The sequence below is a fragment of the Delphinapterus leucas genome, chromosome 6 (assembly GCF_059928025.1).
Source record: "Delphinapterus leucas isolate spDelLeu-1000000601 "Yukka" chromosome 6, BTC_Dleu_Yukka2, whole genome shotgun sequence".
Lineage (NCBI taxonomy): Eukaryota > Metazoa > Chordata > Mammalia > Artiodactyla > Monodontidae > Delphinapterus > Delphinapterus leucas.
The window spans coordinates 97,693,316-97,707,233 of NC_143134.1; the positions used below are offsets into that span (position 1 = coordinate 97,693,316).

The following is a 13,918-nucleotide window of genomic DNA, read 5'->3' on the forward strand; positions in this document are numbered from 1 at the left end:
CTTGGGTGCTGGAAATAGTCTATATGTCAATCTAGATGGTGTTACATGGATACATACATGTGTAAAAATTCATTAGTTATGTAAGATTTGTGCACTTTATTGTATTTAAGTTATAATTAAATTTTTAAAGGTATGCTAAAAAAATTAATTTTTCCAGACACCATCCTCTATTCTGTGAAGTCAGACCCCTTTTCATCCCCAGCAGGCAACTAGGGGGGAATCTCTGAAGGGGGTAAAACAGGACGTAGGGTGGCATCAGAAGCAGGGAACCATAGTAAAATTAGGGGGTTAAGTGGAAGTCTACATACTGAAAGTAGAGGACCTGAGGCCTCCTTCCCCCTCTGAGCTCCCAGAAATCTAGTAACCAGGCCTTCACCCACCAAGCATGAGATTGGAAGATTATTCTCTGGGGAATCTGACTAGGCCAAGGGAAAATACCTAAAGATGTTGACACCCAGAGTTCTCCAACTAAATGGCCCAGCGAGATGACCCTGTAGTAGAGCTCTTGAATTCCAAAATCTACCCACAAATAAAAAGCTTCCAATTAGTTTTTAGTGCCCCATTCTTTTTTTTTTTTAATTGAAGTATAGTTGATTTACAATGTTGTGTTAGTTTCTGGTGTACAGCAAGGTGATTCAGTTATATATATATATTGTATATTCTTTTTCAGATTCTTTTCCATTATAGATTATTACAAGATATTGAATATAGTTAGTGCCCCATTCTTAAATAAGAATTACCAGACCCCTGAGGCAAGTCTCTACCATGAAAGGCAGAGACCAAAACAAAGAGAAAACAACAACAACAAAATGACTTGGAGAAAAGGACTGTAAGATGCAAGAACACTTTTTAAAAAATTACTAAATTAAGGTACATGATAGAGAAGATTGTATTCATTAAAAAGTTTGGTTATTTAAAAGAGGAAGATTCAGGGAAAAGAGGTTGGGGGAGGAACAGAGGGCGGGAGAGAGGGAGAGAAAGAGAGAAGGGAAGGGGAGAAACATTATACATCGAAAAAGGATCAAGAATCAGAGCAACACTGGCTTTCTCAAGAGAGCACTTGAGAGCTAAAAGAAAATGAAAAGACAATTTCAAAATTCAGAGGGAAAATGATTTCCACTGTAGAACTCTATAATCTATACAAACTATGAAATAAATGTGAGGGTAGAATAAAAACATTTCAAATACACAAGGGATTTACATGGAATCATACCAATCATCATCAAAGAAAACTGATCACTCAATGTTGTCTACATACAAAAGAGAAAATCATCATAATAAACTGTTTTTATTTCATGGAGGTAGAGTGAGAAAAATTAACAAGTCAAAAGAAGGCATGATGAAATTTGAAAAATAATAATAATATATGAGTAAAAATTTGAAACCATTTGAATTTACTTTTTATTCAACAAATATGTACTGAGTGTCTACTTTTTGCCAGCATTGTTTTAAACACTGAGGGTACAGAGGTGACGAAAACAGAAGTCTTTGCCCTCATAGAGCACATTAGGGAAATGTTTAAATAATAATTATACATCTGCTTAATGAAATGTTATGTAACCGTTGAAAACTTACATGAATACCAGAAACACAGGAAATGTGTATAAAATAATGCAAGGTGAAAGGGACACATGCTGTGGACGAAGACAAAAGGGAAGTAATAAACCTGAAAACAGGTATGTGAGGATGGCAGAATTACAAATTAATTTTTCCTTTTTCAAAATTCCCTTTAATTTTATATTGGTTTTTTTAACAGACAAGGGAAACATCAAAAATCTTTTTTAATAAAAGTGATAAAAATCCTATGTTGCCTATTTAAAATTCTATGCCAAGTATTTCATTTGGAAAGCATTGTTGTTACTTTTCAAATATTTTTGTTATCTGAAATCTTTATAGCTATTAGCCCTTAGCAGGATGCTAAAGGATATTGTACTTAAATTCAGGTTCCATCTAAGAAGTTTTTCTAGGAAGTGGTATTATCTCTCTTCCTTAAGAGAGAGAATGGGAAATTACCCACTCCTGATGGGAAAAACATGGCCACTTGGTTAAATGTTATCATGAAATTTTTCTTTCTACTCCAGCTATGCAGAGAAAGATAAGGGTGTTGGAAAGAATGCAGATCCAGTGTCAAATCGGTGGCTAGAAAGAGCGATTAAACATTGTCTGTTAATTAGCTCCAGAGCTAATGAGCTCTGTGAGTGGGGTAGGTAGACTCCCTATAACTGAATGAGAGAAAAGTCTCTGCCTGTTTAAGGGCAGTTGATACTATAGTTTTCCATACGGGACACTAGTATTCCTGGCCCATGTGAGAATAATACAGTGGTGATGTTTCTGAGGTACTTTCCACAGGTGGTAGTGAAAGCCCATTTTACCACCATGTGTTTGTGTCAAACAAGAGATTTCAGGAATCTCCATGTGAGTTACTGTGTAGAGAATTCCTTTATATTGTATAGGAAGCAAAGCTTTCTTGGACTAGCTAATTTGATGTAGTCTTGGACATGAAATCTGAGAAGACTGTTCTGGGTTCCCAAGGGATCTGACACAAAGAGAAAACTCAGGATAAACGTTCTAATCACGCCTGGGGATGAGTTAGATGCTGTGAGTTTTTTCATGTTCAAGGGTAGTAGGAAAGGTATTGCATCAAAGTGTCATATAAAATCTTATTCAGTTAGACTATACACTTTGTTTACATTTGGCTTTTAAAATAATATTCTAAAATTTAAAAATAGGAGGAAAGCTAACTGTAATGTGGTCTCCTGGATGGAATCATGGAATAGAAAAGGACATTAGGGGAAATTAATGACATGAGAATAAAGTATGGAGTTTAGTTAATAACTATGTACCAGTGTGGCTTCATTAATTGTGACAAATGTACCATAGTGATGTAAGATGTTAAAAATAGGGGAAACTGGGTGTGGAGAATATGGAAACTCTTTATCTTTGCAACTTCTCTGTAAACCTAAATCTATTCTAAAATTTAAGTTTATTTAAATTAAAAAATATATAGGAGGAAAGAACTATTATCTCAATCTCAGACAAATCACAATTTTGGCATAAGCCTAGTGCTCAGGCCACATGACTGCAGCTAAGCATCAACCACTATCGGGTATCAGTTGAATCCCAGTTTCTGTTATTTTCAGCGACAGGGAAAAAAGTTGAAACTGCAAATCAAGATACATAAAAATCAGAAAATATGGAACTGATAAGACAGCAAAGTTTAGATTTGGGCTGTGGGAAACAGGAAGCCACTGTAATTTCCTGAGTGAGGGGGTGACGTAGTGAGAGTGACAGCTGAGGGATTTATTCTATGAGCAGTTTGCAAAATGGGTTGAAGTTGGGGAGAAGTTGAGGCAGGGGGATCAGCAAAGAGGCGACAGCTGGAATGGTAAACAAAAATCTTAAGACTAAAGCCCTAAAATGGAGCTTATGGCAAAGGTTTCAAGCAATGTTATTCTTAGTGCCACATACAACCTCTTTTAGGCACCTGGGGACAAGCAGAGCCTACTGTGGAGACAGCTGTATCAGACGATCTTAGTTTGCCTGTTTCCATTAGATATTTGAGTCATAGAACCACTTTCCTTGTTCCAGGTCCAGGCTCTCCTGGTGTCTTGTCAAGACTGTACCTTGTCACCTCTGCTTGTCCTATAGCGGCCCAGTGCTTGTTTGATAGTCAAACTCGAATCAATGCTTCTTTTTATTTTTAACCCATCCTAATGGGTTTTTAAAAACTTATCTGGAAATGATTTCAAACTTACAGAAAAGCTGCAAGAATAAGAATGGTACACTGGGGCTTCCCTGGTGGTGTAGTGGTTGAGAGTCCGCCTGCCGATGCAGGGGACGCGGGTTCGTGCCCCGGTCCGGGAAGATCCCACATGCCGCGGAGCGACTGGGCCCGTGAGCCATGGCCGCTGAGCCTGCACGTCCGGAGCCTGTGCTCCGCAATGGGAGAGGCCACAACAATGAGAGGCCCGCATACCGCAAAAAAAAAAAAAAAAAAAAGAATGATACACTGAACACCATAGACTCTTGTTACACCTATCCTTAAACATTTCTCCCTCTCTCTCTCTCTGTCTCTCTCTCTCTCTCTCTATACATATATATATGTATGCACATCTAATATTTTTTAACTACTTGAGAACAATTTGCATACAGCATGGCCCTTTACTGCTAACTACTTCATTGTCTATTTCCTAAGAATTAGGATATTCTGTTCCTTGAATTGAACTGAACTACGGGAACACCCATCATCCTGGTCTGACCTCTCCCACCGCTCAGTCATGGGAGTGAAAAATCCAAAGTTTTATTTGAATTTTGGGTTTGGGTCTTCGTACCGCAGGATCCGATTTTTCAGATTAGTTTTGAATTTGATTCATTATGTGTTTGACTCAGTTGTTCAGCTATTCTGAAAACATCTTTGTGAATGAGTAATACTGATACCAAATAATGGCAAACACTAACCTACTATTCATTACAAAGTGTCAGGCACTGTTCTAAGCACTGTCTACTTAGTAAAGCGTTTAATCCTCACAAAAACCTGAAAGAAACTTACCATGATTATCTTCATTTTATAATGCGGAAATGTAGGCATAGAAGTTGAATAACTTGCCCAGAAATGAACAACTGATAAGGGGGCAAAATCAGGATGAACCCAGGCTCTCAGATCTCTTCCTTGTCTGTTAACCTGTGTGTGTGTGTGTGTGTGTGTGTAGCCTTCTTACATTTCACAGTGTCTTCTCTAAAGATGATCCCACACTATTTCTTGTTATTGATTGCTTCTCATTGTGTCGTGTTCCCCTAGGAGAGATGCATTCATTTTCTTGTTGTGTTTATTTTTCAGTTGAGGGGAAGGTGACTGGTCCCATGAGCCCGGGAGAATGAACTCAGAGGAGGCTGTTTACACGAGGTTCTCCCGCTCACCAGCTGTTGAGAGTCTGTGGATGAAGAGCAGGATCTTATTACTTCAATGGAAGCCTGGGACCATGTTCCCAACCACCAACCCACCAAGAGGATTTGGTACAGTGGGGCTGCCTAATAAATGATTCATCAGAAGCATTTGATACAAATGTGTCTTGCAGCAGCCTCTTCAAATTTAGTGTTGCCTTCTTATCTAGCCTTGCGTGTGTTTAATGATCCCACTGCCTCTCACTCCAATGCCAGTACTGACCTGAAGGCTGTATCCACAATGGAATTCTCTTCGTGCAGGCTGGGTCTGTCCTGCTTGACAGCTATTTATAGAGCCAGTGTGGGTTAGTAACTATTTACTGAATGCCAGTTCCATGTCAATTGTTAGGCTGGGCGCTTTACAAACATTTAATCCTCACAAAAACCCTGTGAGGTTGAACCTATTATCTCCATTTTGCCCATGAGCAAATGGAGGCTCAGAGAGGTTGTGCGCTGTGTATAAGGTCACACAGTTGGCAGAGTCAGGGCTCAAATTGAGATGAAATCCAAAGCCCCTCCACTTTAACACGCTGCTTTGCCCATCACTGCTCCAGAGATCACTAGCCCACCATATCATCACTGGCATTCCTCTCATAAATAGAGGTGGGGATGGCAGTGTATGTGATGGGAAGTGTCTGAAAGGGAGGGTCAGGGAGCTTTAGAGGCACTGAAAAATCACAGAATTATTCTCTAAGAAAAATAACACAATGCTCTTTTAGATCAGAAGTTGATAAACTGTGGCCTATGAGTCAAATCAGCCCCCAACCTCTTTCTGTAAGTTAAGTTTTACAGGAGCACAGCCACACCCAATCCTTTATGTACTGCCTAAGGCTGCTTCCTCTCCACAATGGCAGAGTTGCATAGCTGTGACAGAGGCCATATGGCTCTCAAAGCCTAAAATATTGACTCTCTGGGCCTTTCTAGAAAAAGTTTGCTGACACCTGTTTTAGATGACTTAGGAAGAGAACCAATAGTTTTTATTAAGGCCAATTAATTATTTTTTTCATTTGACTGAGAAAACGACTTAAAGATTCGTACTGCTAAGGCCGTCACTGGTGGTGGTGGAGTGGGGCACGGGGGTGGGGCTGTAGGGATCCAACCAGCGGAGGTTAAGGGACAGGGAGGAGAAGGGGGAAGTCTGGGCCTCTGGGTCCCCACTCAGCTCCTCCCCCCAGACGCATCCCACTCATGTCCTTCCGATTTCCCCTGCCAAATCAAGTCTCCTAAAATAACTGCTCATAAACTTGTAAGTGGCTTCCCACTTACAAAATGCTCAGATTCCAACACCGCAGCTGGGAATATAGAGACCAAAACAATCTGACCCCTATGAATCTCTCTCTCCACCCGTCTTATTCTTTTTTTTAATCACGAGGAAGTCACGCCAAGTTTGGGTTTATATTTCAAAGCCAATGTACTTGTCTTTGATTCACTTTTATGTAAGCAGAAAAGAAAACATATAATAGTTGTAGGCGATAATAGGAAACCAGGCTGAGCGTTCTCATATATGATGTATTGATTCTTCACCTAAGCTAAGAGTTATATAAACAGGGACTTCCCTGGCGGTCCAGTGGTTAAGACTCCATGTTTCCACTGCAGGGGACCCAGGTTCGATCCCTGGTGGGGGAACTAGGATCCCACATGCCCAGCAGCGCAACAAAAACAAAAAGTTATAAACAAAAGAGAAGTTTATAAATGTTTCAGTTACTTTCCTACAGAAGTCACTCTCCAATTGTGTTTAGAAAAAAACTATTCCAGCTAAGGTTTTTGTTTTGTTTTTAAATTGTGTTATCATAAGCTCTCTCCCACGTTGCTGTGTATTTTTCATAAAGATAATTTTTCATGGCTGAGAATATTTCATCTCCTATATGTTCCAGAATTTTCCTAATATTGCCCGGGTATTTGGACATTAAAGGTTGCTGTTTTCATTTGTTTCAACTCCTATCTCTATTGCCTCTCGTTATTCTTCTCCTTCTTTTTCACCTTTGCTCAGACTGTTTTCTTGGCTTGGGAAGGATCCTGTTGTCCTTTCCCGTCTGCTTAAGTCCTGTCACCTTCCCCCTTCAATCCCCGATTGCTAGGAGAGAGTTCAGATTGACCTTTAGAATGACGGATTTCAAGAGACTCAGTTCCCTAGAAGGTGCTGACATGGTACCATCTGAACTTGACTGCAATGGCACTGCAGTATCAAAGGGCTCAGACACCATTATTTCCTGGTGCTGTACTCAAGAATGGTTTATTTTAGAAAAGAATAATAGATAGCGGACATATACTATGTACTTTCCATATGTCAGGCATTATCGTAAGCACTGTATATACATTGTCATTTATCTTCCCGACAACCCTTTCAAGTGGGTCCTGTTAATACTCTCATTGTACAAATGAGAATATTGAGGTACAGAGAGGTTAAGAAATCACCCAAGGCCACACCACTGATAAGTGGGAGACTTGGCATTTGAATTCAGACAGTCTGGTGTCAGAGTCCTGGAGCTTAGCCAGTGAAATAGAAGTGCCATCAACTCACAACGGCCCTTTCTCTCCCTAGTCTCAACCACGCAGTCTCAATCGGGCCCATACCATCTTCAGAGTATATGCAGAGGGCCTCAGAGGGGCTGCTGAGCAATGTTCTTACTAGGAACAGTGAGCCTCTTCCTCTGTGTTGGAGAGACCTGGCTGGGGGCCAGCATCCTTTCACACAGAGGAGCTCAAGAGGCAGATAAATTTGCTGTGTCCTTGGTCATTCTCTGAACATGATGAATCCAGGGGCATTTCCAGAGCCAAGGTAGGATGTGAGGGAAACACCTGTGTCTTCCAGACCTCACTTATCTCAGTGTCCCAGGGGCCTAGCATAAAAGCAGGCCATCATTCATGGGGAAGGGATTGTGACATAGTAACATCATAATGGCTACAGTTTAGTTAACTGCCCCTCTCATGCTCTCTCCCAGGAAAGAGTGGGACCCCTTGTGATGGATCTTATGAGAGTGAGGGTGGGGAGAAGAGATTCAGAGTGCATTCCAAAGGTGAGTACAATTGCAAAGCTGAGTCAGAAAGGGAATGCATAGTAACTGGCCTCTAGTTTGAAGAATGAGAGAACCTCAGGGTTTGGAAAGATGTTAAAGGTTATCTCTGCCAGTTATTTTCCAGTGCCTGATCCCCCTAAAACAGCTCTGACAAGGAAATGCCCAGCCCTCTGTTTGGATACCTCCACTGATGGGGACCTTCCAACCAAACAAAAATCCATCCCAGCTCGGTACGGTTCTCTTAGAAAATTGGACTTTTTGTTGAGTGGAAATCTATCTTCCTGTAGCTTCCACCAAATCAGGTCTAACTCTATCTGTGGGAGGCTAGAGGACAAGCCAGATTCCTCCTCCACACAACAGCCCTAGAGAGATTTGAAGCCTAAATGACTGTGTCCTCCCTGAGTTTTTCCTCTCCAGGCTAAATACTCACAGGTGCTTTAATTGTCTCTTCTCACATGGTTTCCAGGCCCTTTGTCAGATTTGTGTCCACTGACTGCTTCCCGCTTTGCTTAGAGCTCTCCAAGTATGGAGTTAGAGCACAAGCTCACGTCAGACCAGAACCATCCCTTCCCTCCTATGAGAACTTATAGGATCAGAAATTAGTACTCCAAGTTCCAAGGGGTTCCAGGGATTTTGGGTGAATTTATTTTTGGTCAGAAGGGGGCAGGAAAAAAAAGAATGAGTTAGATTTCTGTGGTTAGGAAGAGATGATAATAGATAATATTTTTTGAATGCTTATTACATGCCAGACACTGTGCTTAACACCTAATATGAATTCTCTCATTTAATCCACTCAACCACCCTTACAGGTGGTACTGTTATGATGCCCATTTCACAGCTGAAGAAACTGAGGCTTAGAGAAGCTCAGGGTTTTCCGAGGCTATGTAGTGTATGTCAAGACTCAGGCCAGATATTAACAGGGAGCAATGGGTGAAGATTTGGCTTCAACAAAGAGCTGCATCTGGCCAGTGATTATGCTTCAGAAAAGCCAGGTATGACAGTGAAAACTGGTTAGGGGTGAGAATAGGACTTCTAAGACCCCAGAGATCAAGGAGCAGAAAGCCATGCCATGGTGGCACAGAAGGATATGATGTACAAGGCAGTAATAACAGTAACCGCTACCATTTGTTACATGTGTCTAAGTCAGGCATTTTGCATACATAATCTCCTTTAATCCTCACAACAGCCCTAACTGGGAATTACTACCACTATGATCGCTATGTTACAGATAAGGAAATTGAGGCTTATTGAGGTTAAATGACTCACTGAAGGCTACACAGCTGGTAAGTAGCAGTGGCAGGATTAAAATTCAGATGGCTGGGGCTTCCCTGGTGGCGCAGTGGTTGGGAGTCTGCCTGCCGATGCAGCGGAGACGGGTTCGTAACCCGGTCCGGGAGGATCCCGCATGCCGTGGAGCGGCTGGGCCCGTGAGCCATGGCCGCTGAGCCTGCGTGTCCGGAGCCTGTGCTCTGCAGCGGGAGAGGCCACGGCAGTGAGAGGCCCACGTACCACAAAAAAAAAAAGAAAGAAAGAAAGAAAAAAATTCAGATGGCTGACTCCAGGCCGATGGCCCTATACCAAAGGGAAAGACTGTTGGCAAGAAATTTAAGGGAAGAAATTTTCTCTCCCAAGAGATGGGGGATCCCAGAACTTACGAGGGAACTCAGGGCTGCAGGCGATGCCTGGCAAGAGAGAACAGGAAACCTGGTTCTGGAAGAGACAATTTTGCCAGACTCTTTAAATCAGCAGTGCCAAGCCTGAGGCTATCCTAAATTGGGATTTAGTCAGAAAGGCAGTCCTGAAGGCCGAGGAACCTCATTCAAATAAATATCTATGACCAGATATGCTATCTCAGAATCAGAAACCTGTGTTGAAAAGTCATCTGTTTCTGTGCTTCTGTAGTTCCCTTTTTTTTCGTTTTTTAAACAATTTGCTTTCTCTCAGTTCAATGGCGATCAAACTTTAGTGTGCGTCAGAATCACCTGGAGGACTTGGTAAAACATTGAATACTGTACCCCCCTCCCACCCCCTGGAGATTCTGATTTAGTAAGTCTGGGGATGAAGCCTGAGAATTTGTACTACTAACAAGTTACCAGGTGCTGCTGATTCAGCTGGTCTGGGGATTACATTTGAGAACAAGGGCTTTGGTTTATTAGAAAAGCTATTTTTGAAAATTTCTAAACTGACTCGGCTGTGAAGAGGCAAAGGACTTGCCCATAGGCCAGAAGCAGCGGGAGTGGGTCAGGCAGCAGACTTAGTGCCCAGCTAGGTGAGTGCCTGCTATATGGGCCGGGGAAGACAGAAGTCACAGCTAGAAGACACTAGCTGTTTACAGATGAGAATGAGGGAAACCAGAAGGCCCGGGAAGCTGGGCAGGGAGCCAGACTGGCCAAAGGAGACAGAGATCTGGCGAGAGCAGAAGTCAAATGGGGTAGCACTCTTGTCAAAAGCTGCAGGTTCTTGGCTGGGCTGCAGGGAAAGAACTAGGGGAGCGGGGAGGCAAGGGGCCAGGAGTGAGCTCCTGGGATGTGGCCTGGGACAGAATCTGGAGATTGCATTTCAGCTGTTGACTCACTGTCTCCAAAGCCTCTTTCTGCCTCCTTCGGGGCTTAAGCCCATCAGTCACAGAGTGCCCAGGAGTTACCCTCTGACAGTAGTGAGGTAGAGTCCTTGCAGCAAGAGAACTGGAGACAGTGCTAAATGCTGTTTCTTCTTCACTGGGTCGTGCAGTGGCAGGCAGGTGCAGGGCTGGGGAGCTCACAGCAGGGTGGTTTGACTTCTGATGTTCTCCAGTCCCGAGGCTGCATTTCTCCCTCAAGGGAAACTGACTCAGCTGCAGTGCGCGTGCACTGCGGAGAATGGCCTGCGTGGCTGCAGCGGCAGGCTAGTCGCTGAGTGCCTGGCTGCTTTCATCTCTCCTCATGGAACTGGGGCAGCTTGGAGAGGAGGCTCCTTTCCCTTGATACCAAGAAAAGGAGCATCTCTCTGCAAGACTGCATGCCACATAGGCCCTGGACCCTGGCCTTCAAAAACAACCCACCCGGCCTGAACTAGTTTTTCCTTTTGTTCCCTTCAACCCCTTTCTTGTACATGTCTGTCCAGTTTAAAAAGGATTTATTGAATGCATACTAGATGGCAGGCCCTGTGCTGGCGATACAGTTATGGGTAAAAGAAATTTCGACCCACAAGTATAGTCGGGGAGATACATCTACAGAGATAATTACAGCCTTGTAGGATAAATGCTGTTTCTTAAACATAGAGACCATGCCCTCTCAGGACCTTTGTATTTGCTGTTTCTTCTGTCTAGAATGCTCTTCTCCAGATGTTTGTATAGTTATTCTCTCACTCTCAGGAGTGACCCGAGAGAGGCCTTCCCTGACTCTCCTACCGAACATGAAGCCCACACAATTCTCTGATTCCATTTATCCCATGTAATTTTTCCCTGTAAAACGTCTAAACTCCTTACATTAGAGATGTAATGTAAGGAGGCATTTTATATACATATATATATGTATATAAAATGCCTTGTCACTGCTGATTCTCAGTCCATGGAATTGGTACCTAATACGTACTCAATATATTTTTCCCTTTTGTTCATTCACAATAAGTGATTGCCCAGTTGAACTTTTCTGAACCTCTGCAGTCATCGAAATGGAAGATGAGGCCTGTCCACTTGGGGAAGAACATTTTGAATCGTACCTTCCCAAGCTTTCTAGTCTCTATTGTCCCCTCAGTCCAGACTGAGCAGGTTCTAGCTTCCCACCAATAACTATAATTACTGAGCATTAACTATGTACTGGGCACTTCCAAAACGTTATTTTTTTCTTTAATTTTTTATTTTTTGCGGTACGCGGGCCTCTCACTGTTGCGGCCTCTCCCATTGCGGAGCACAGGCTCCGGACGCGCAGGCCCAAGCGGTCATGGGTTACGGGCCCAGCCGCTCCGGGGCACGTGGGATCTTCCCGGACCGGGGCGTGAACCCGTGTCCTCTGCATCGGCAGGCGGACCCTCAACCACTACGCCACCAGGGAAGCCCCCAATACGTTATTTAATCTTCATAATGCTCTGCGAAGTCAGAATTATTTATTTTACCAAAGATGAAACAGACTCTGGGAGAGTAGTTGCTCAAAGTCACAGCGAGCAAGGTTCCCAGGGGGCTCTCTGGTAAAGGTCTACCAGACTCCACAGTCTACCCAAGTTTCTGTCACGTTCCTACAGGCTTTCCGCATGTTTCCACTACATCCCCCTCCCAGCCATTTCCTTCCCACTGGACCGCTGGGCCTGTCTTAGCCTGGCTGCTTCTCCAAGGGCTAGCATAAGGAGGTGCTTCAGATGCTTGCAGGATGGAGAAGGGGCTGATCTATCTCCAGGGCCAGAGCTTTCCTTCCCCTGCCCTCCCCACGGACCCGGCTGCTGGATGCCCAGTGGTCCATTCCAAAGCCTGCAGCAATCGCGCGCACTGGAGGAAAAAGGATGGGGGAAGGAGGGCGAGGCTTCTTCAAACGACCGGCGGGACCAAGGGGCGAGCACTCCTCTCTCTCTGCCGCTCCGTCGCTGCACCGGATAACCAGCACCCCCCTTCCACCCCTCCCCATCTCTTCTCGCAGCAGGGCGCGTGCGCAAGGAGCTCCTGGCCCCCTCCCTTCCGCGGGCCGCCCTTTCACCCTGGCAACGGCGGCGCGACTGCGGCGCGCGCGGGGCTGGGCGCGGACGGGGCGCGGCCGGGCGGCGCCGGTGAGGTCTGAGGCTGAGGCAGAGGCGGCGGTGGCTCAGCAGAGCAGCGGCCCCGGGTAGCCGTGTCGTTGTGTCCGACCTCCCTCCGTCTCCTCGCAAGGTTCTTCGACGCGGTTTGGGGTCTAGCGGACACAGCCCCTGGCCATGGACTCCCAGAAAGTAAGCGCGGGCACTGGGCCGCCGAGGCTGGGCAGAGCTCCCCGGCCGGGTGGGCGGTGGGCGAGCGGGGCTGGCCAGGCCAGCCTGAGGCTGGGCTATGGCCGCGGAGGGCGAGGCCGCCAGGCCGCTTTGCTCTTTCCCAGGAGCAAAGCGGCGCCCGCCGGGCTGCGGGGACCGCGCCCCGTGACCCTGGATAGCTTCTGCCCTGTACTTGGTCCTGGGTCCTGGTCCCTGGCTCCTGAGGGGATAGCGGGAGCCGCCCCCAGTTTTTCATCATTTTTTGCAACGGTCTGGGCCCTCTTTGATTCTCGCAGCCTCCCGGTGAGCTAGTGAGAGTTTATCCATCCTTAGCAGAAGAGGAAGCCAAGGCACATGGGGGTCTACCGGCTGACGCCGAAGCTGGCCCCTCTACTCGACCCAGCCTTCTCCTATCTTGGCAAAATCTGTGCCTCTTTAGGTCGGGAACCAGATCTCCTTAGTACCGCCCCCCGCCCCAGCCTTGTCCACCGCCCCAGCCCTCCTCGGGACTAGTTCACTAGCACGTCTTGGTGTTTAGTGTTGGTTGAATTGAGAGAAAAGACTGACAGTTGTCAGAGCAGCGGTCCCACCCTCTGACCAGTTCAGTGTTGCTGGTCAGTTACCTTAATGGTTGTTTTGGCATGTTTTATACTTTCTGAACAAGTTAAAGGGTATACAGAACTAGCCGTTTCTATTAACCAATATATATATATATATATATATATTTAGAGAACATAGCCAACGTTTGAATACAATTAGAAGTGTTATTAATATTTAGTTATAATCTCTATATAAAAATCAACCACGGTGCTCTCTTTGTTAGATTATAGTAATTGAAATATAGTGCAGTATAATAAGAAGGAACACAGTGTTACTAATAATGCAGCAGGGGAAAACAAGGGCATGTCCAAGAGGCCATTCTTTTCTATTATTAGATAGAAAGTACTGGAAAAAACGTTAGAACATTGTTTTCTATAATTTTGCCTGGATTCACTTCCTTGAGCACTGGGGGCATGAGAGAATAGTGTAGTGATGTGTTTAACGTTAAC

The 13,918-nt window shown here is 44.7% G+C and overlaps 2 protein-coding genes across 2 annotated transcripts in view; both read left to right on the forward strand.

Moving 5' to 3' along the window:
* The window catches only part of SLC44A1 (solute carrier family 44 member 1), a 214,712-nt gene extending 207,697 nt beyond the window's left edge, over positions 1-7,015 (forward strand). Inside the window, exon 16 of the mRNA XM_022600294.3 lies at positions 4,838-7,015. Within this exon, the coding sequence (XP_022456002.1) occupies positions 4,838-4,852 (15 nt within the window). The 3' untranslated portion in view covers positions 4,853-7,015. The remainder of the gene's footprint in view (positions 1-4,837) is intronic.
* Positions 7,016-12,680: 5,665 nt separating this feature from the next.
* Positions 12,681-13,918, forward strand: part of FSD1L (fibronectin type III and SPRY domain containing 1 like) — a 70,444-nt gene continuing 69,206 nt past the window's right edge. The window contains exon 1 of the mRNA XM_089913494.1: positions 12,681-12,851. Coding sequence (XP_089769620.1) covers positions 12,837-12,851 — 15 coding nt within the window. The 5' untranslated portion in view covers positions 12,681-12,836. The remainder of the gene's footprint in view (positions 12,852-13,918) is intronic.